This window comes from Eriocheir sinensis, unplaced genomic scaffold, assembly GCF_024679095.1.
Source record: "Eriocheir sinensis breed Jianghai 21 unplaced genomic scaffold, ASM2467909v1 Scaffold161, whole genome shotgun sequence".
Classification (NCBI taxonomy): Eukaryota; Metazoa; Arthropoda; class Malacostraca; order Decapoda; family Varunidae; genus Eriocheir; species Eriocheir sinensis.
Window position 1 is genome coordinate 424,066 of NW_026110973.1, and position 21,534 is coordinate 445,599.

General features: G+C 40.8%; 1 protein-coding gene and 2 long non-coding RNA genes across 4 annotated transcripts in view; all 3 read left to right on the forward strand.

The window, feature by feature from the left end:
* The first annotated feature begins 2,232 nt into the window (after positions 1-2,232).
* On the forward strand, positions 2,233-8,165 carry LOC126990386 (uncharacterized). 2 transcript variants are annotated; one of them, XR_007744312.1, is made up of 4 exons: positions 2,233-2,354; positions 6,617-6,685; positions 6,899-7,086; positions 7,941-8,165. It is a non-coding gene; the product is annotated as an uncharacterized LOC126990386 (long non-coding RNA). The 2 variants fall into 2 exon arrangements; XR_007744311.1 differs by lacking the exon at positions 2,233-2,354 and having other exon boundaries at positions 6,563-6,685.
* On the forward strand, positions 3,238-6,434 carry LOC126990385 (uncharacterized). The gene is made up of 3 exons (XR_007744310.1): positions 3,238-4,106; positions 5,545-5,732; positions 6,116-6,434. It is a non-coding gene; the product is annotated as an uncharacterized LOC126990385 (long non-coding RNA).
* A 272-nt stretch (positions 8,166-8,437) lies between the features above and the next one.
* LOC126990395 (uncharacterized) overlaps positions 8,438-21,534 on the forward strand; it is a 68,495-nt gene continuing 55,398 nt past the window's right edge. The window contains exons 1-3 of the mRNA XM_050849016.1: positions 8,438-8,769; positions 8,998-9,276; positions 9,591-9,717. Coding sequence (XP_050704973.1) covers positions 8,620-8,769; positions 8,998-9,276; positions 9,591-9,717 — 556 coding nt within the window. The 5' untranslated portion in view covers positions 8,438-8,619. The remainder of the gene's footprint in view (positions 8,770-8,997; positions 9,277-9,590; positions 9,718-21,534) is intronic.

Genomic DNA, 21,534 nt, shown 5'->3' on the forward strand with positions numbered 1-21,534 from the left:
ATACTGTTGGGGTGGTGATCGACTTTGGCGAGGCATGGCGTGTCATATGTGTCATATCTGAGGCAGCAGTGTACGCGTCTCATACAAGACGTACGTCTCGAAACAGGAGCGTGAGAACCGGATGTTATGAGAGGGAGGAAGAGGGGGTCGCTACTTGGTCCGCGCGGCCGTAACTAATATGACTATTTATTTGTAGCCTTATAATGCTAATCCTGGCCTTTCGGGGCTGCAGGGTGACGATGAAACCAAAAGATGGTGCACAGGTAAAAATTAACCCTGAACGACATTGATTAAACTTTTAATTAGTAGCTGTTTACTGGGGAGGTTGAACTGTGTGTGTGTGTGTGTGTGTGTGTGTGTGTGTGTGTGTTTTTTTTTTTAGTTCAATACTAAATTTCTTTCGTTTCAATACCAAATCTAAGTCCAATACCAATCACGGTGCTTCAATACCAAATGGATTTTTCAATACCAAATGTACCCTAATTTGGTATTAAAAAATACCAAATGGCAACCCTGGCCCTATTGTCGCCCCACAGAGGCCATTATTAATTATCCACTGAGTCAGTGTGTCTCAGTCGATCTCAAACCGCACTGCGTAGTGTGCGCGGCTGTGAGTCGCTGTGTTCTATATAGTGGACTCTTGCGTATACGTTAGGGGTGCCAGATTCTGCTTTGATCAAGGCAACACATTTTGGTAAGTAAGAAGTAAAATGAATCTGTATGGTAGAGAGAGAGAGAGAGAGAGAGAGAGAGAGAGAGAGAGAGAGAGAGAGAGAGAGAGAGAGAGAGAGAGAGAGAGAGAGAGAGAGAGAGAGAGAGAGAGAGAGAGAGAGAGAGAGAGAGAGAGAGAGAGAGAGAGAGTGACGGGGAGGAGGAGGGGGTTATGCGCGTCAGTTACGCGTATACATTTTCCTCCCTTTCTCTTTTTTTCCACTTCTCCTTTATTTTCTCCTTCCCTTTCCTCACCTTTCCTTCCTTTCCCGCCATTCACTGATGCATTCTGTAACAGTGGCTGACACGCGCGCAAGCGCGTCTCAGTCACTGTGTTAGTATATATAGTAGTAGTAGTAGTAGTATACTAGTAGTAGTAGTATACTAGTAGTAGTAGTAGTATCATTACCATCATACAACAATATGCTGTCCTCTCGATCCTAGCTGCCTGCCTTACAGCTGGGGTTTGTGTGTGTGTGTGTGTGTGTGTGTGTTTTGCTGACCAGTCAACAGCGAGGCTCTGGCGGAACACGTGCAATGAATAACATTTTTTGTCTCACGGATATTAGGGGACGAGAATGGTTTGGTATTAGTATAGTAGTAGTAGTAGTAGTAGTAGTAGTAGTAGTAGTCTTTATATTATTATTATTATTATTATTATTATTATTATTATTATTTCAGGTTTGCGGTGATACGATCCTTGGAGTGCTTGCTTGTGCTTGGAGATATTGTAATACACTTCGCACATTACTGTTCATTCAGGTAATGCACAATATATTATAATAATGATAACATACAGCAGCAGTGATGATGACTACGAGCCATCATATAACACGGATCCCATAGAAAGTCGGCGTGAGAAGTCGAGAGAAAAGCGAAATCGTAGGAAAGCACAATGGGCTCGCAAAAGAAGAAAATTATTGCAAGAGAAAATACCAGTAATTCAAGGCATTCGAGATCCGCTGCTGCCCTCAGAAAGCGAAGAAGAATTTTATAGAAATTATAAAAGTAGTGTTCATGAGTTTACAGACAGCAGCGACCCACCTCTATCTGACGCATCTATGGAACAACCTCCCCAAACCCTTGACATGTTAAATGGCCCCAGCAAGACTGATTCTGCAATAAGTAATGTCACTAATGTGCTACATGGGCCTAGTCGCCCAGGAAACAGCGAGTTGGGCCTTGGCCCTTGCGAGACCTCCGATGAAGAGAGTATTTCAAAGCTAGAGAGGCTAGAGGGACTGATCGTGCATGACTATACCGATAGTGATGAACACTCTGACAGTGTAGACGTGACTGTACTCAGACGAGATGCTCCAGGAACATTATGGGATGAATTACGAACAATTCATTTCGAATGTGTTAACGCGAGATGCTACAAACAGAATATTGCGTGCTCTGTCTAAATATGGAATAGGATCATTGCACACACTGCCACTTGACTGTAGAACCTTAACAAGTATAGCTGGGGCGCGGCAATGGGCAATGGCATTTTACGCGTTCAGGCGTATAGTACTATTACTTTGGCGTCGAAAGCCAAATAAAATCGATACTAAGAAGGTATCCCTTACAAGTAAGATCACAGTTAAAGGAGATTACTATCTCCCAAAACTTAGATGGGATACCTTTATTTAAAAGTTCTGGTATCGCTGCTTGGCCTTTACTTATGCAAATAAGTAATATTCGACCCAGAGCAGTCTTTCCTGCAGTAATTGGAGTATCTAAAAATAAACCACAGACACTTGAGTACTTGGAGGAGGCCATAACAGACCTTGCATATCTACTACGACCAGGAATTGAGGTCGATGGAATAAGATATCAAGTTAAATTAGGTCACGTAATATGTGACGCCCCAGCGAGAGCTCTCGCCAAACATGGAGTTACCTTTAATGTGAGCTATGGGTGTGACCAGTGTACTTGTTGGGCAGTACACGATGGAAAAAGACTTTTTTGGACTCAGACAAACCCATTGATCTACGAACAGACGAATCTTTTAGACTGCGGCAGCAACCACAGTACCACAAAGGAAATTCAGTTTTGAATGCTGCCCTCGACATGGTCGAGGACTTTCCAATAGATTTTATGCACCAGGCTGGTGGTACAATGAGGAAACTCATTAGCTGGAATGTGGAGGGCCCTAGAAAGGGAGGGGAAGGCCGTGTTATGTGCCGCATGTCCCCAAGTATGGTGAGCATGTTGGACAACAGACTAAGAGCCATACAAAACCAAATTCCCAACTGTTTCGCCAGGAAAGCGAGGCCAACAACTGAACTACAGAGGTATAAGATCACCGAGTTAAGGCAGTTGCTGCTTTATACGGGGAAAATTGCTTTTCACGGGCTTATGGCCTCCTCAAAGCACTACAAGCATTTATGTAGCTTCAATGTGGCTTGCAGTATTCTAGTAGATGATAACTTAAGTCATTACTTGAACCTTTCGGAATTACTGCTCCAAGGATTTGTGAAAGACTGTATTAAACTTTATGGCACAGCATTTATGGTGTACACGTCCACGCCATGCTTCACCTACCTCGTGCTGCTAAAAAGTTTGGAGCACTGGATGCTGTCAGCGCATGGCCATTCGAGAATTATTTGGGGAAATTAAAGAAACATGTAAAATCAGGTAATAGACCCATAGTCTCTCTCAAACGAGGATGTTTAGAAGAGAAGGCCTGCCATGAGGGTAAGTGCGATCTGGAGGAAAAAACAGACCAGCACATTGCCACAAAGAGACCTAATAACAGTTATGTCGATATGGATTCGAAATCCTGTTTCGACATAGTTAAAGTAGATCCTGCCGGTAAAATGGTACATGCTATAAAATACCTTGACCCGAAACCCTTCTTCAAGGAGCCTGTGCCATCCGATGTAATTGGATGCTTTAAGGTAGTACGGACTAATGTATCGTACGTAACATTATCAGTTACTTATGTCAAGACTCTGAGGCGTGCTATGCGCATAGACTTAGAAGGGCTTGAGGGCTGGCCAGATAAAGATTGTAAAGTTTCAGTATTTAATGCATTGTATCATGAGACTTGCAGTTAAAGCATTCATTCTTAGTAACGTATGCATGCAAAGATGTATATGTTTCTTAGTATGTATTGAACCATCTGAGATAGAATAAGTTAACGTGATTATATCAATGCATGACCAAAGAATCTGTTAAGTATTGATCCAACATTGGTGATTAACCTATGGGTTACATATTCCTTATAGCGTAACTGATCCTAAGCATATATCTGTGTTTACATATAATTTCTATTACATATCTGTAGTCTATTAAAGCAACTGCAGGAAAATATGTCATCCAAGCGGTCCCAAAGAAGTGTCCAGGTGAGAAAACAACTCGAGAAACGACATCGTACTGACCCACAATGTTTCAGTTCCGGTGGGAAGGTTAGTATATATGCTGTTTCACTTACCCACCTTCTCAGCAGTTGTGTTATACTAATGTTAATAATAATAATAATCATAATAATAATAATAGTAATCATAATAATAATAATAATAATAATAGTAATAATAATGTACCAGCGGTACATAAGATAAATTTCAGACGTGCGGTGTTTCTCTCTCTCTCTCTCTCTCTCCACTTTGTGTGTGTGTGTGTGGGTTTTTGTGTACACGACATATTTTTTTTTTTTTTATAAAACAATATTTTATTTCATTTTTTTATTATCTTATTTTTACAGTTCTGGGGAATGGTCTCTTGTCTCTCTAGGTATTTCGGGTTCGTCCATCATGAGAAACTTTCCCCCTTTTATAATGAAATAGCCCTTGAGGCCTACACGCCTGCGGCGTTTGTTTGCTTTCTTCATTATTTTTATGAGGCGCCTTAGCTCCTCGCGCTCCTCCTCAGGACTTGGGAAATGCTGTTGCTGCATGGTCTATATATATATATATATATATATATATATATATATATATATATATATATATATATATATATATATATATATATATATATATATATATATATATATATATATATATATATATATATATATATATATATATATATATTATATATATATATTTATATATATTTATTTATTTATATTTATATCAAGTATTTGCAAAATTATAATGCATATAATTGCATACATACCTCTTTTCCTTAGGAAAGGCACTGGTAACTGACGTCAGCGAATGACGGCTTGACGGGTATAATACGCATTTTTCACGTCGACGATTGACAAGTGACAGCATGTTCAGAGAGAGAGAGAGAGAGAGAGAGAGAGAGAGAGAGGGAGAGGGAGGGAGGGAGGGACACACACACACACACACACACACACACACACACACACACACACACACACACACACACACACTGTACGAGAGAGAGAGAGAGAGAGAGAGAGAGAGAGAGAGAGAGAGAGAGAGAGAGAGAGAGAGAGAGAGAGAGAGAGAGAGAGAGAGAGAGAGAGAGAGAGAGAGAGAGAGAGAGAGAGAGAGAGAGAGAGAGAGAGAGAGAGAGAGAGAGAGAGAGAGAGAGAGAGAGGTTACTTTAAATTTTTCATCTGACATTTTAGCATATTTTGCAGAGATATGAAAATTTTCGTCCTGTAACTTCATTCCTGAATGTCTTCAGAATAAGTTGGAATAAATATCTCATCAAAGAAAGGAATCTTTGATTTTAAATAAAATTTAATATGACCGCATATAAAAACAATTAAAATATATACTATTTATGACCCAAAAGTTATGAAACTTGGCCAGAATATGTAAATCATCATGAGAAACACAATGGTTATAAGAGTTAAGCTCTAAATACAGCCTGGTAAAAATTGGAATCGTCACCGTGGTATCCCCTAATTACTCACGTTCCTTACAGGCGAGATTCGCTGTCTTCGACTTTCTCAGAGACCGGCCTTGGAGCTGCATGACAGTGCTATCGAAATGGATCGTCCCGATGTCATCTCTGACAGCCGCTGAGAAAGAGTTAACTAAAGATTTCAACAAGGAGGAGGCTGATGCTCCTTACGTATGCTGGTATCCGCCGCCAGAGGATTCTGATTACACGTAAGGTTTAATTAATAAATTATTATGTACACACACACACACACACACACACACACACACACACACACACACACACACACACACACACACACACACACACTTGCTAGCTACGTGGCAGTCAAAGCAAAAACCATGGCATCAACACTGCATATATGTGTATATATGTGTGTGTGTGTGTGTGTGTAGACAGATAGGTAGATAAGTATCTATCTATCTATCTCTCTATCTATATATCTCTCTATCTCTCTATATATATATATATATATATATATATATATATATATATATATATATATATATATATATATATATATATATATATATATATATATATCTTCTGGCATGCGTAACCAGTCTCATTTAAGATTTTTTTTTCTTTGCAGACGAATCAGGAAACTCGTCATAGTGGACAGCAACAGAGGAGAACATTGGGTCCCTCTACCCGGACGCCTGCGTGGTCGATACACCACTTATGAACAGTGCGAATACCTCGTCGCAAACATAATATTCACAAGTGATTGTGAACAAGAAGCTACTGCAGATGATGGCAAGCGACATGCAGCTGATGGCTCTGTCAAGAGAAAAGCACAGTCTACCGTACAGATCTCATCAAATCGAAAGAAAGTTAAGGAAAGGACGCGTGAAGCCGATACTGAAAAATCGGCTACGTCAGAAAAGACTGCACGTCCACGTACAAGTGAAACAGCTGTGAGTAATGGTGAAAACTAAATGTGAATCTTTCTTTCACTATATAGCATTTCTTTTGATAATTATGGCCTATATATACTATGATCGATAGAGGTACTCATCCCCCGAACGTAATCTTCCAGCAGGATGGTTCAGCTTCACGAAAGTCGCATGGTACCAGCAGGGTAGACAAAGAGGTAGTCAACAGATCTAAACCGTTGGCAAGCACTCATAACGTCGTAGCCAGCACCAGTTCTGGTGGGAAGGTTAGTATATGCTAGCTGTTTCACTTATCCACTTTCACTTATCAACAGTTGTGCTATAATGATAATAATATTGATAATATTAAAAATAAAACATTTCAAATCAATCACTATCCAAACACTTTAATTGCTATCATTCATACCTTTGACCGTGTCCTGGTACAAGACCTGTTGCAACATATTACAATAGGTAATTAATTATTAATTTCCTTACAGCCTAGATACTCTCTCTTCGACTTTCTAAGACTACGGCCTCAGAGCACCCTGACAGTGCTATCAAAATGGATCGTTAAGAAGTCATCTTTGAAAGGCAAAGAAAAAGAGTTAATTCAGGACTTCAACAAGAAGGAGGCAGATTGTTCATTTGTGTGCTGGTATCCGCCGCAGCAGGATTATGATTGCAAGTAAGGTTTAATAAACAATTATATGTTCACGTCACACACACACACACACACACACACACACACACGTACGTACGTACGTACCAGCTATCAGAGCTATAACGTACACTTAATTGGCAGTCACAGCAAAATCCACGGGATAGACACTGCATGTGTGCGTGTGTGTGTGTGTGTGTGTGTGTGTGTGTGTGTCTCACACGTGACCCCGCGCTGACCTCTAGCTGGCCTTCCCACTACTCCTTTTTTCCTTTCTACTCCTTTATTTCTTGCCTCTTCTTATTCCCCTTTTACCTTTTCTCCCTTCTTCCACCATTCACTTAATATATTTCTCATTCACTCTCCATTTTCCGCGATCGTGTTTTTTTTTTTTTTTTTTTTTACATTGCAGCCTATTGCGCCGGTAGGCTTCTTCCCGGTGGATCCTGATGGTCGGTCCAAGGCTTCTCTCCGGTAGGTCCTGATGGTCGGCCCAGCCCGTTCTGGCGCAGGCGAGTGTTTAAAGTGGCGCCATCTTGCATTGGCTCATGCTGCCCTCCCAGAGCTCATCTTTGATCCTAGAATCTAGAGTCCGGGTTGATAGGTGGTCTTCTGGACAGCATGTGGGTAGTTTTAAGCCACTCGGCGGCGGCTGAAAAATCCCAGCTTGGTGGCACCGGGCGGGGATTGAACTCGCGTCCTCCTGAACACGAGGCCGTTACTTTGACGACTCAGCCACTGCCTCCCCAAAGTGTGTATGTGTGTGTGTGTGTGTGTGTGTGTGTGTGTGTGTGTGTGTGTATCTTGATAGAGACATAAATAGAGAGATAGATAAAGTGTGGCATAGTCACCCACTCTATGTCTATATTTTTTTTTTCCAGACGAATCGCCACACTCGTCAAAAACGACAGCAACCCTGGACCACATTGGCTGCCTGAACCAGGAGTCATCTTTGGCCAATACAAAACTTATGAGGAGTGCCAACACGTCGTCGACGAAATGGTATCAAGTGAAAATGTCGAAAGTCAGGCTTTGGCGATGTTGCGGCAATGTGATAAGGAACAAAAAAGGAAGGCAAGAACGATGGAAACAAATGCAGAAGAAACTGCTAAAGAAAAACTGCAGTACGTCCAACTGAAAAGATGTTAGTAATGGAGAGAACTAGTATGTGATTTTTTCCACTATAGCATTTCTTTCACATGGCCTATTTATGTACTCTCACCCCAACACACACACGTACACACGAGGAGCAGCATATGTTTTCTATAAAACACAGGAAGACTACTTGTCGAGAAAAAAATAGACTCGCTTAAATAGATTCTAGGGTAATTAATTACGTTTATGTTTCTCATTTTGCTTATTATCCAACAGCCTGGTACAGCTCACGAAACTGCAAAGAAAATACATGCGGAGGCCCCGCTTTATGGTGCTACAGAGGTAGACGAGAGGCCGGTCGTCAGATCACCTCTGGCCATTTCTCGGCCCGAGAGGGAGGACGTCGTCAGATCACGTCCCCTGGCCAGTTCTCCGACCGAGAGGGACCTGGTCGTCACATCACCTATGGCCAGTTCTACGGCCGAGAGGGAGGTCGTCAGATTACCTCTGGCCAGTTCTCAAGATGTCAACAGAGCTGAAGGCAGACGAGACGCCATTGACGTCTTTAGAGCAGATACACCCAGTACGTCTGATGAAGAACCCAGTGACGTACAAGTGAGTCTTGGGCTATTTTATACTTAATTTTTTTGTACAAGTCTTCGAACGTAAAACCATTACCCATACTCATTCTTATATATGTCCTTCAAGACCTATACGTCCTAGGTGCCTTTGGAGACCCATGAAAACAACTTGTAAAGATTACTTACCTTAAAATTAAATCAGTCTGTAATTTTTTTTTTCAGTTATCCAGTACACCTACTTGACATATGCCTTTCTCTTCAGGTCCTGCCCGAGAAACAGCTGCCACAACAAATACAAGAAATTTTGAATGTCGTACTAAAACATGTAAGCAAAAAATTTGAGGAAGTAAGCAAAAAATTTGAGGAAGTGAAAACTTCTGTGGATAACCTTCAGAAACAGCTGCAACCAGTACTTCCAGGACCTTCGCAGCGGGTGACTGACGGTGAGACACCTCTCCCTACCGGATTTGTGCCTGTCCTTCCAAAGGACCCCTATGAAGTGCTAACATACTTCGGTTTTCCTGCTAGCACACCCGACAGTGTAAGTATTTTTTATATATTCGGTCAGGTTTTGCTATTAAATAAATAATTATATCATTTTTTTTTTCAGCGGTATCTACATGTAATATATAGAGTAACACTAAGAGTAACAAATATTTAATACTTCGCTAATATTGCATATTCAACAAAGACTGATCTAACTTAGTACGTTTTCCTGTCGTTACTGCAGTTAACTGCCATTGAGTGTGAATGGTTTTGCTAGCTGAAGTGCTACATATAAAGTTATATTTCCTAGTTCAAATGTTGTTCATTTAGGTGCATCTTTAATTACTTTCCTTCATAATTGTTTTGCAGCTCGTATCAAAACACAGGCACTACTTTCTTGGCAATGCATCGACAGAGCCAATGAGAACTCACCGGTTGGCACTGAGGAAGGCATTAGTTCAGCTATGCCTGCTGCACAAGCCTCAGTCGGGAAAAGGTGGCCTGACCCCCTGCATCCGCCAACTCCTACATTATTTAGCACCCAGAGATGTCTGGGTGCACTTCTGTTTGAAGGGCTACTCCAAATCTAAGAGAAATATGGAGTCTGAAATGCCGAAATTTGTGCGCATGATTCAGGCGACAATGAGCATAAAACGCCACGTCGACGAGTCGACGGTGAACGCTCATTTATCGGAGACATTAAGGAAAGAAAGTGACAGATCAGGCTTCCGTAACACGGCGCGACCCAAGAAAACGACAGCACCAAACACAAGCACACCGTCCACGTCGGACGTACCAGGAACGTCAGGGCATGGGACTGGTCAAGACGAGGGAGAAAGTGACCTGATTATATCGACAACGATGTGGAAAGTATCGTACCGCTGTCGAGTGGTAATGATACCGACAGGGCTACAGATGAACGGTACTCGGACGATGAAGAATCAATCACTGAATAACAAAGTATATATAGATACTGAGGAATAAAATATATTTTTGCCCTGATGTAGTTCTTTACGTGATCGATGTAATCACAGTATAATTCCACCTTACTTCTTACTAACTAAGCATGTTCTCATACTTAATTAACAGCTTAAAAATATGTAACTCTCTGCTATATAATCTATTATACATGTACGCCACCTATCATTTACTATTTATTTATTTTTACTAACATATGCTAATCGCATGGACTGTAATTTTGTTGATGACGGTAAAAGCTACATTAAGGGTAAAAATATATATATATATATATATATATATATATATATATATATATATATATATATATATATATATATATATATATTTATATTTTTGTGTGTGTGTGTGTGTGTTTGTGTGTGTTACTATACTCATTAATACACAGACCAAAACATGCAGGTGTATATGGAACAATTAATATTGAGTTATATTTAGGTTCCTTATGTGTACGTTATGCCAAGGCAAGCAAAATAATTAACTTTCTATATACATTATGTATGTCAAGCTAGGGTAGTGCATGCTGGCTGCAACTTGAGTTTAGAATTAGAAAGTTGTTAATAAAGCTGTCAAAGTTACGCACGCCAATTAACTTGCTTTAATTGCTGTACGTATACGTACGCACCTTATATATACACTGAGATAGTAATGAACTACATGAAATTATACAGGTACAATAAGATATTACATTCTGTTTTCATACTGGTGTGTATATATAAAATAAAAATGAATGGACGTCGTCTTCACACGATTCTCAATTAATATCCCCATGTAAAAATAAAAATAAAGGGAAATAAGAATTTAAAGGATTTAATAGAATTTATTAGGTAAGTAAATAAAAATAATTGGGTAAGTAAATAATTATTTAATTAATATTTTGAACAATTAATAAATGCGGTCACCTGCGGACGTTGGCAGGATTAAGACGACTGCGGATGCAAAATCGTCTACTAATGCGGACGCTAGAAGGATCTGGATGATTGCGGACAGGATATGGTCTCGTCCGCATCCTCCTAGTCGTATACAGAAACGTCCGCGGCTGTGGACGTCAGAAGGACGTCGGTTTTACAACTTTTTGTCAGCAGGGACGTTCTCTCTTGAGAAACGTCGCCTCCGAGGAAAACTGATCGAATGTTTTAAAATACTTAATGGTTTCACGAATGTAGATAGATCAACATTGATTATGATCGATGACACTTTGCGCACGAGGAACAATGGCGTAAAACTCAGATGTAGACAAGTAAATTCAGACTGCACCAAATTTTTCTTCACCAACGTTGAAAAGTGAGAATGGAATAAGCTTCCACCGTCAGTGGTACAGTGTAACACGATTGACTCCTTCAAAAATAAGCTCGACCGTCACTTCCTTCAACTTAATATCAACTAGAGTAGAAATGCAACGTTTTGGAGTCTTCTGATTAATGTAAAATCACTTAGGTTTAAGGACAGACCACCAAGTCTGGACCATGGGTCTGTGTGGTCTGATTTTCTATGTAAACCTATGTAAATCTCTCTCTCTCTTCTTTATCTTATGACAAGTTATTACAGATTGTAATACTCTTTCCACTTTCAATTTATTACAGAAGTTGTAGATACGGTATAACATGCAGAAAACCTTACACCATACGAATAAAATCCAATATTCCTCAAAACAACTTACTTCGTTCCCAGGAGATCACGACTCAGTTAAGAACTGCTGAGTTAGAAGCAAGAAACAATAAAGCAATATCAGCGACAGCAAGGGAGGTAGCACGGGCTACTATTTACTTGAAGCACTGGGTGTTCGTTATTAACCGACTATCAAATTTGAGTCTACAAGCAACTGGCGTTGCCAGACGGGGATTATTTTACCATATTGAAAACCTATTAGGTTGATCAGCCGAAATAATAACCTTAGCGTTAGAGCGTCGGGATATGCAGGGTGCCAAAATTAATTTATGGTTAGTTTGTGCGTGTGTGTGTGTGTGTGTGTGCCCGCTTATATGGGTCGGACAGCGACGCGCCCTCGACGTTTTCTCGACCACGCGTGCGACGTCGCAACGGGTTTTATTTTCAAAATTGGGTTCCTCTGCGTACAGTCGCGCGCATTCACGCACGATTCACCCAGACGTCCTGTCGCCTGTCGCCCTCGCGTGCGTATAGGCGAACGCCCCTTCCTCGCCATGTTGCTGTGAGTTGAAACTGAGGCAAACTCACAGAGACAGTGGCGATGCTCCCACGATTTCGTGCATTTTCAAAATCGCCAACCGTCGCAGAGCGAAATCGCAGATGTGTGATCCCAGCATAAAAAATGGTCAAGTTTGGTTCATGCTGTTGTCAATAATATCCTTTGCATAGTTCAATGTCCAAAAAATTACACTTAGAGCACATAATATTCTAAATCATTGATATACAACTTGTCTCTATATCATTGCAGGGCCAAAATTAAGCGAATGTGGGGAACAAGGAAATGGAGCTGGCAGATGCAGTATCCTGCCTGTATTCAACTGACGGCTGACTTTGAGTCCTTAAGCAGCAATCATAAGCCACCTCATGGACCACCATTGCCCCTAATGGAAACAAATACTCCCCCCCCCCCCACACACACACACACATTAATTAATGTATTAATTTACAAGTATAATGAACTACTTGTCTTTTCAGAGAGCGAGGCTTCATGGCCTGTCAAGTGGAGATTTGAGCCCCGCTCAGTCGGTATGTTTCTGCTGACAAAGGAGTGAGTTACTGTCCCACCTTGAGCAAGGTGGGGGATATGTGGTGTGTGAGGACTCAGCACATTGTTCTTGTTGGGAGGGTACTTTCTGGCAGACAAAGACCCAGACCTTGTCATTGTCCTTTGAGCCTATGATGATTAAGAACCCATTGCCCTGGAACACATGGTAGGTGTGACATCCAGGTTGTCCAGTAGGGGTTAATGGGAAGAGCCTCCCAAAGGTAGATATGTTATTCAAGGCTGTTATTCAAAATTGGTTGATTAGTTAATATAGCAAAAATAGGCCACTATCTGAGGGCTGAAATACATATAAATGCTACAGTGATGGCAGAGTTCATATTTACTCCACACCGGAATAACAAAACACAGGTTGCCACAGCACTTGATCTATGTTTTTTTCAAAACACTTTATTTCTAAGTGAGCAAGCTTTGTGTAAGAAATGGAAGGGTGGTTTGCTAATTACGGTATCAACAAGTGTGCATCACAATAAACAATTTATTATGTAATCTATTTTCCTAAGATATTTAATACATCTACAAAATATTGCGAGTTTTCAAATAATATCCCTCTTTTACTACCCCAACGCAATGCTTGACAATAATTGGATAGTGAACCCTATTAATATAACCTTTTTTTTTTTTTTACAGCTAAGGAGACAGTTCAAGGGCGTAAATAAAAAAAATAAAAAAAATATAAAGCCCGCTACTCACTTCTTCCGAACAGAGGTCAAAGGAATGTCCAAAACGAGAGGTCAGTTTCGGGAGGAAAGGTGTCCTGATACCCTCCTCTTGAAAGAGTTCAAGTCGTAGGCAGGAGGAAATATAGATGAAGGAAGCTTGTTCCAGAGTTTACCAGCGTGAGGGATGAAGGAGTGAAGATGCTGGTTGACTCTTCCATAAGGGGTTTGGACAGTATAGGGATGAGCATGAGTAGAAAGTCGTGTGTGGGGCTGGGAGGAGGGGAGGCAGGTAGCAAGTTAAGAAGAGCAGTCAGCATGAAAATATCGATAGAAGATAGAAAGAGAGGCAACATGGCGGCGGAATTTGAGAGGTAAAAGACTATCAGTATGAGGAGAAGAGCTGATGAGACGAAGAACCTTTGACTCCACTCTGTCAAGGAGAGCTGTGTGGTGGACCCCCCCACACACACACACATGATATGCATACTCCATACGAGGGCGGACAAGGCCCCTGTAAATGGATAGCAACTGTGCGAGGGAGAAGAACTGGCGGAGACGGTACAGAACGCCCACTTTACTTTACACTTCACTTTCTCTTTACTCAGAAGAAGTGGCCTCACACCTGGTGCAGTAAGCTCGGCTGTACACTGAAACTTTCACATATGTAAGAGAGTATGCGATAGGGATTAGTTGTGTTTATTAACCAAGATTATAGACGCATCCTCTGCCTCCCTTTCTTTTGACAGTGGTGGCTCATATTTAGCATATGTTCCATGTTTGTGTGATTGTGAGTCACTTATGGAGTGTTTTAGGGGCTAGACTGTGACGAAAGGGTCAGCGGAGGGAAGCCCGTCAAGTGTAAACAAAGTTCGTGTCGGCCAGTTTTACGGGAGTGAAGACTAATGGACGAGTGATTGAGGCCGCAAAAGAGTTCTTGGAGGGTATGTGGTCTGCGAGATATAGGCAATTATTATTTGCCTCGAGTAGAACACCGTCTGGTCTGTATGCTTTGTTTTCTCTTCATAGGAGCTGCCAATACAAAGGCCTGTTTTGAGATAAATCTCACGACACTTGTGACATCAAGGTTATATTAGTGATTTGGCTCTCCTACCCTAAAATCCCGCTTTCCCACCAGGTCTCCAAGCTTGTTGGAGATAGGGAAAGAGAAAAATAAGGTAGGATGTATTGTGTTAAACTATTTCTGCCAAGTGATCTACAAAAGCTGGTAAATGTGTGTAACAGTGAATGCAAAATATGGAAGTTAAAGGTTAATGTCAACAAAATGTGGAGTGGTTGAGGAGTCAAGCACAGCATCCTGAGATGGTTTGGCCACATGGCATATTTACTTACCTCACAAATAGATACTCCTTCAAGAGAATCCTCAGACCTTTTACTGTATATGTTAGTCTTCTTTACTTAAAATTTATAACTACTAGATGTGTAGTTTATTTCGTATTTGTATATGCTGCATGTACACATGTATGCTGCCTGCTTAGTATGTGTTTGTTTCATGTACAGATGCATGCTGCCTGCTTATTATGTGCTAATTCCTATATTTTCTTTGTTTCATAAACAATGTTTCCTTCCTGTTCTTATTCCTGTACCCTTTGATCTTGGTAAACATTAATTTTTATGTTTCAAAACCATTATATCTGCATATGACACATGTCTGTTAATGCAGTTGCTTACCTTGTAAGCTTGTACTATGTGTAGTTTACAATTTTCTGGCCTCTTGTGAGTGTTATTTTGCTAATTTCTATCGCTTATGTTATTCAATGAAAGCCAATAAAGTATGGAATTAGAATATATCTGCATTGATTTTACTGTCTACCGTGTTTATATAGAACGTATATACAAGTTATATATGTTCATATGATTTCCTGTTACACACACACACACACACACACACACACACACATATATATATATATATATATATATATATATATATATATATATATATATATATATATATATATATATATATATATATATATATATATATATATATATATATATATATATAGAGCATACAGTATTCTGCATATCAATACAAGAAATGAAACAAAATACAGGTATGTAAAATAAAACAGGCGAGTGGCAAAAGACTACCCACATGCTGTCCTGAAGACCAACTATTATCCTGACTCTAGAATAAGTTGTCCAAGTGGAATCAAGAATGAGCTCCGGTGAGACAGCATGAGCCAAGAATAATGGTGCCACTATAAAATAAATGCCTGCGCCATGACGGCCTGGCCGACCATCAGGCCCTATAGGCCATATGTAAAAAAAAAGCTTACCCTGAAGTTGTACACCATAAAAATATAAAATAGTCACGTGAGGAGGCGCTGAGCGGACTGATTTTTTGTATAGTCCTGACCATGGAGGTATTAAGGGTGGAGGGCTGTGAGGCGCGCGGTCAGTACTGTCTTGGTGAGCCCACCGTTCTTCCCCGTCCGCCATAGTGTTGTAGGGGCTGTCACTTCAGTAGCACCTTTTTTTTACCCCATTTTACACTGTTTATACTTACTTATAATATGCAGGCGTGTCAAATGAAACCACAGTGTAACTGCTACCCATATATTGCATGCCAACAGGTCCTTCAGATTAAATATTATTTATCATGCACAGAATCACATTCCACTAAATAGTAGTAATTTATTCATGCTGGCTCTACTTCTGGCGCCTTTAAGGGATATTAGTCGTGCAGTAAACTGTTTGGCTGCATATATGTGCCTGACCTGCAGATAGGTCTCGCCTACAGCCTTGATCAGTAACACAAGATGATTAGTGAACGGATCACTGTCTAACATGTGCTGTGCCAGGCTGGAGAAGACAGCCCTCTCCTGGAATTCAGACAGTACCGTACAATTGTTACAATATTGTGCCAAGCATGTGTTGACAACTTTGCATATGGTTTGTTGTAATGCCGGGATGTGAAGGCAGAAGAAACTTAGAATTATAAGGAAAATACGTAGGTTAAGTCATTATAAGTGATTACAAATGGTTATAAGTGAACATAAGTAGTTATGAGTAATTATAAGTCACTATAAGGCCATCATAGATATGTAAGAAATTGTAAGTAGGTATCCTTAATCACAACCTATAACATAACACATCCCCCCCCCTTCAGACTACAATTACACAATGTGGTGCAATACTTACGTCACTTTCCGCCAGAACTTAGCGTCTGTCGTCTCTCCTTTCCTCCCTTCCCCTACCAGCGCACGCACTTCGGAATTGTTGCCAGCCCTTGCTTGTCAATACCCTATCAGTTAGTCATCCACCCTTGCATATTTTTTTTCCGCTGCTTCACATGTAATTTCGTCACCTTGCAAGTTAAGAGACCGTACCCATATATAAACCACCCTAGTATTCCCTTCATTTTTAATTAAACCGTGATAGATTATAAATCAGCTACTTGGCCCCTCTTCCTGCCCTACGGGGCCGCTGCAGGGCAGGTATTAAACTCGGGGTAGCGTCTCCTGGGGCATCATTTCGCCTGCTCAACCCACTACTTGCCCGCAGGTATGTACTACGTGACTCTCCTCCTCCACCCCATTTTTCCTCCTAAGTGCTCCCCAGGGTTAATTACTGTCTCTCCTTTAGCTAATGTGTGTCTTAATTATCCTGTAAATGCATTTCTGATCCTAGTAAATGAAATAAGCTTGATCATTTCTGCCTGCTCAACCCACCTGCAGGTCTGGCGGCCCATTCTCTGCCACACATACACACACACACACATTCACACACACACACACCCCACACACCCACACGAACCCGTGTACCTATCCCGATGTGCTCTTTCAGTTGTTAACCTCAGTACTCCTCTTCTTTCCAAGCGATAGGGGTTGTAGGAGGGATCCCTTTAAGCTTTCTTGGAGCCTTACGAGGGGTAGGAACGGGGAGTCGAGTCCCCCTAAAAATTCCCTTCTTTGTCCCCTATTGAGGGAAGTACTTTGGGAGTATATAGGCCAGTAATCTGTGATTTATCTGTAGGGTAAGAAGTGTTAGTAAAATAGGAGGCTGTATGTTTTGTCGTTTCGACGGAAATTGTTATCGCTTGGCACGGGCCTCCCGGAAGTGTAAAGTCCCCCCTCCCTGAGTTTTTTTGTCATATATCATATGTACCTGGTTTTGGCAATAGTTGTACACCCGCGCAAGGGTAAGTTTTTCGTGGAGACTTCTCAGCAATGTTCTGATTACCATTGTGAGAGGAGAAACTAGAACCCAGTCGTGTGTCCATTCGCCCACTTCTGTCAGTTCGGGTAAATCGTGCCTTCAAGTAGCAGTTAACTGTAAACCGTGTCGTCAGTTATGAGTATGTATACATTATAAACTAAGTCTCACATGAATAAATGAACCAACCCCTATTTATTGGCCTTTATTTCTTATCTCATCTCCCCGTCGTGAGTTTGGTCCGGCCCGCTGTGAGTTACAATACATCTTTACCGCCCCGAGTCCTCCCCGCTCGCCACGTTACCCCCCCCCCCCCTGCTTACGGAATCAGAGTCTCGCTTTGGGTCACTTTAACCCCTAATTAAATCCTCAGTCCTTTATATACATATATTTTAAGGTTACCAGTGAGCTACCGGTGACATAGTTCATCGGTAGATCTCTAGGTGGTGGCAGCAAAACTACCTCCAGGGTGAGTCCCCCTTGTTTTTGACCAGATACCCATTAGTTGACTTTCCTTTTTAACCTCATATAGTGCCCAGAATTTCCGGGCACGACAGTCACTATACTGTAAAATTTTATCTTTGAATTTTCTTTCACACACAAGACAAATGGCAACATCTCTGGATGGAAAAGATAGGTGGCCTTTATTTTCAACTGAGATAAATCAGTGAGTTGCATCCAGATGTTGGGTAAATAAAGCATTGCAGCACGACTCACCCTTTAAAAATCACTTAGGTTTTAAGCTGACAAATCCGACTATGTAGCCAACGTTCTTGTCAGAGATATGTTGCTAACACTTTGATCAAATAATCAAAGTGCATATGTCCTGTGCATCAGTCTTATTTTTGAAAGTTATGCACGCTTGCTTGAATATCAAATATAAAAATGAATTAATGAATAACTTACTGGTTAAAAATAATGGATGGATCAGATTGTTGTTCGCTTGTTCATTGCACCCAAATGAAACACAGGTAGTCAGCATTCAAGACCACACGGAGCCACACTCCTGTTTTATTACTCTCGCTGCACGAGAGCTCTACTGAATTATAGACAGAGAATATGTGTGGATCGACTTGAGTCAAGACCTGACACCCCTTATTAATTATCTGTCCTCACCCTGACCTCGGTTGTCCTCCTCGACCTGAGTCATCATATTGCCCAACCTATAAACATACCTGACTCACCCTATTAACTATGTGACCTCACCCCTTAGACAGGGGACAAACATGCATTCCAACGTAGCGAAATGCTTCCATGACGTGTTTCATCACTGCCCAGCAGTCGCTGTCTAGCCCTACAAAAAGATGGCCGACTGACAGTTCGCTGGCATCAGCCCGAGCACCTCACGGCCTCTCCACCCTTTATACCTCCATGGTCTTGACCGTAATGGGAAATGCGGGGAGCCAAAGACGGAATTCCGAGCCTCGTCACGCATAGTGTGGACTCCGCTTTAACGGGCGAAACAAGCACTGAGACGGGCCGCTTGCATCTCTGCATCAGTGGGCTCAGGATCAAAGGACAGTGGGTCAACCGGCGCGCAAAAATATGTCGTCAGTATGTAGAGCGAGGAGATATGAAATAGAAAACGAAAGTATTCACGTCGAACGGTAACGGAAATAAAATCGAAAGTATTTACGTCGAGCGGTAACTCAAATATAATCGAAACGGGCTTTCATTGTCTTTGTCTTTGATTGACGAAAATCGTATCTTCTAGGTTTCTGTAGTAAATATATATATTTATATATATATATATATATATATATATATATATATATATATATATATATATATATATATATATATATATATAGATAGATAGATAGATAGATAGATAGATAGATAGATAGATAGATAGATAGATAGATAGATAGATATTAATTGGAGGCAGGTGGAGGAGACAGATCGCAAGAAGGCAAGTTGAGGGATGCTAGAGAGGCAGTGCTGCAGCTGAATGGAACAATTTCAAAGGAACAAGAATATAGCTTTAGTCTGAATAGATATCCAACGTTGTAGTAAATAAAACACATATTTGACGTTTTACACCAGCCTGCTCATTTTCTTCCTTATTTTCTGGAATTATTGATTTCTATTTTAAATCCTAATCCAAAAAAACAGTCTACATCTTACAAAATATGTAATTACATCTAATGGTAAATTCATAATTTCATTACTATCTTTTGACAGCTTTTGAATTATATTCCTACCGGGCTTTAGTTCCCTTCTCCATGGTAAGATACAAACATGTCCTCCAATTGTTATAGCTGTGGAAAAAATGTATTTTGTACCATAAGGTTTCCTCTACTTAAGGTCCTTATGGTCTGTTCTTATGGTCCGTGAGTGTGCGAACTCACTAATGAATGGGAAGATGAATTCACAGGAAAAGTTGGCTGAGATTAGCATTTGGTTAAATAAGTCTGGTTAGAACCAGCACCTGTAGCGGGACAGATTATGTTAGGTTCGTACTGTCGCTTTCGCTTTCGTCGCGTGATTTATGTTTCCTCGTATTATTTCTGATATAGAGCAAGTTCTATGGTGAAGCATTGGGTTATTGAGCTGCTGGGAGTGGCTATCATTATTTTAACTTTAACCCTCTCCTTCCTACGGTTGGAGATACATCTGAACAGGTGCACTTGGCGAAGAGGAAGAGCACGCGGAAAAAATGGAACTTGAGTCAGAGAAATGTACAATTAGACTTTTTACTCAGGCAGAATTTGGTGCTCCGCATCAGGGCTGATGTAAGGCTGGCCGCTCAAAGTCCCGATGACAGACACTGACTTGTGATGGAGTCTATGAGTCAAACTCAAATTGGGTCGAATATTTTCCGGTGAATTGTCTGCAGGTCTTAACGTTTTTCTTACAAAGACGCTAGGGAGCTTCATTTGAGGTATATTTCCGACCTGTACTTACCTGCAACAGCGGTCGTCCTAAGTGGAGTTTTTAGAGAAAGTTTGAGAAACGAGTTCAGCCTTAGAGATAGATGAGACAGCGGTGCTGCCGTCAGGACTAAGGAGAGGAGGAAACATTGAAGTGAAATTGATATGTTTTTCGGTATATGCCAGAGTCACGGGAAGAATTAGAAAAAGCAAGGTTTTAGCATTTTTTTTTCAATGAAGGAGTTTTTGGTAAGTCGGAGAATATATTTTGCACGATTCCGGGCAGAAACGTAAAGATTATGGTTAGCGGGAGTTCGAAGGCTGTGGTACCTTTTGTGATCTACCACTCTATCTTTGACAGCACGAGAACAAGCGTGACTAAGCCAAGGCTTTTTAGCATGAGTAGAGATTGCTGTCAGTAGCCTCAGAAACCTGTGTTTCGGTGAGGAAAAGAAGGTGATGTAGGGAAAAATCCTTACATTTAGATATTTTCGACCCCGTACGTAAACCGCGCATTTCACCGATAGTAACGATGTTACGTGATATTAGGTTATGGGATGTAGTCCCAAGAGTAGCATATAGCCTTAAAAAAGTAGCTTACTCTACATTTTGTCCAATCAAACAACACTCTTATGTACATATAGGGAAAAACAAAAAGTACCTAATCTGCCATAACATAACCGAAAGTAAACTAACCTATCCTCATCTAACCCCCTGTGGGTGAAATGTGCAGTTTCCATATGTGTAAAATAATCCCTAAATGTTATTGATTGTGATCTTGATAATTAATGCGCAGGGTACCTGTAGGTGCAAAACACTCATATATAATGTAAGGATTTTCCCTACATCTTTGGTATTTTACGTCCCATCCCTAGCTCAAAAACTATGTG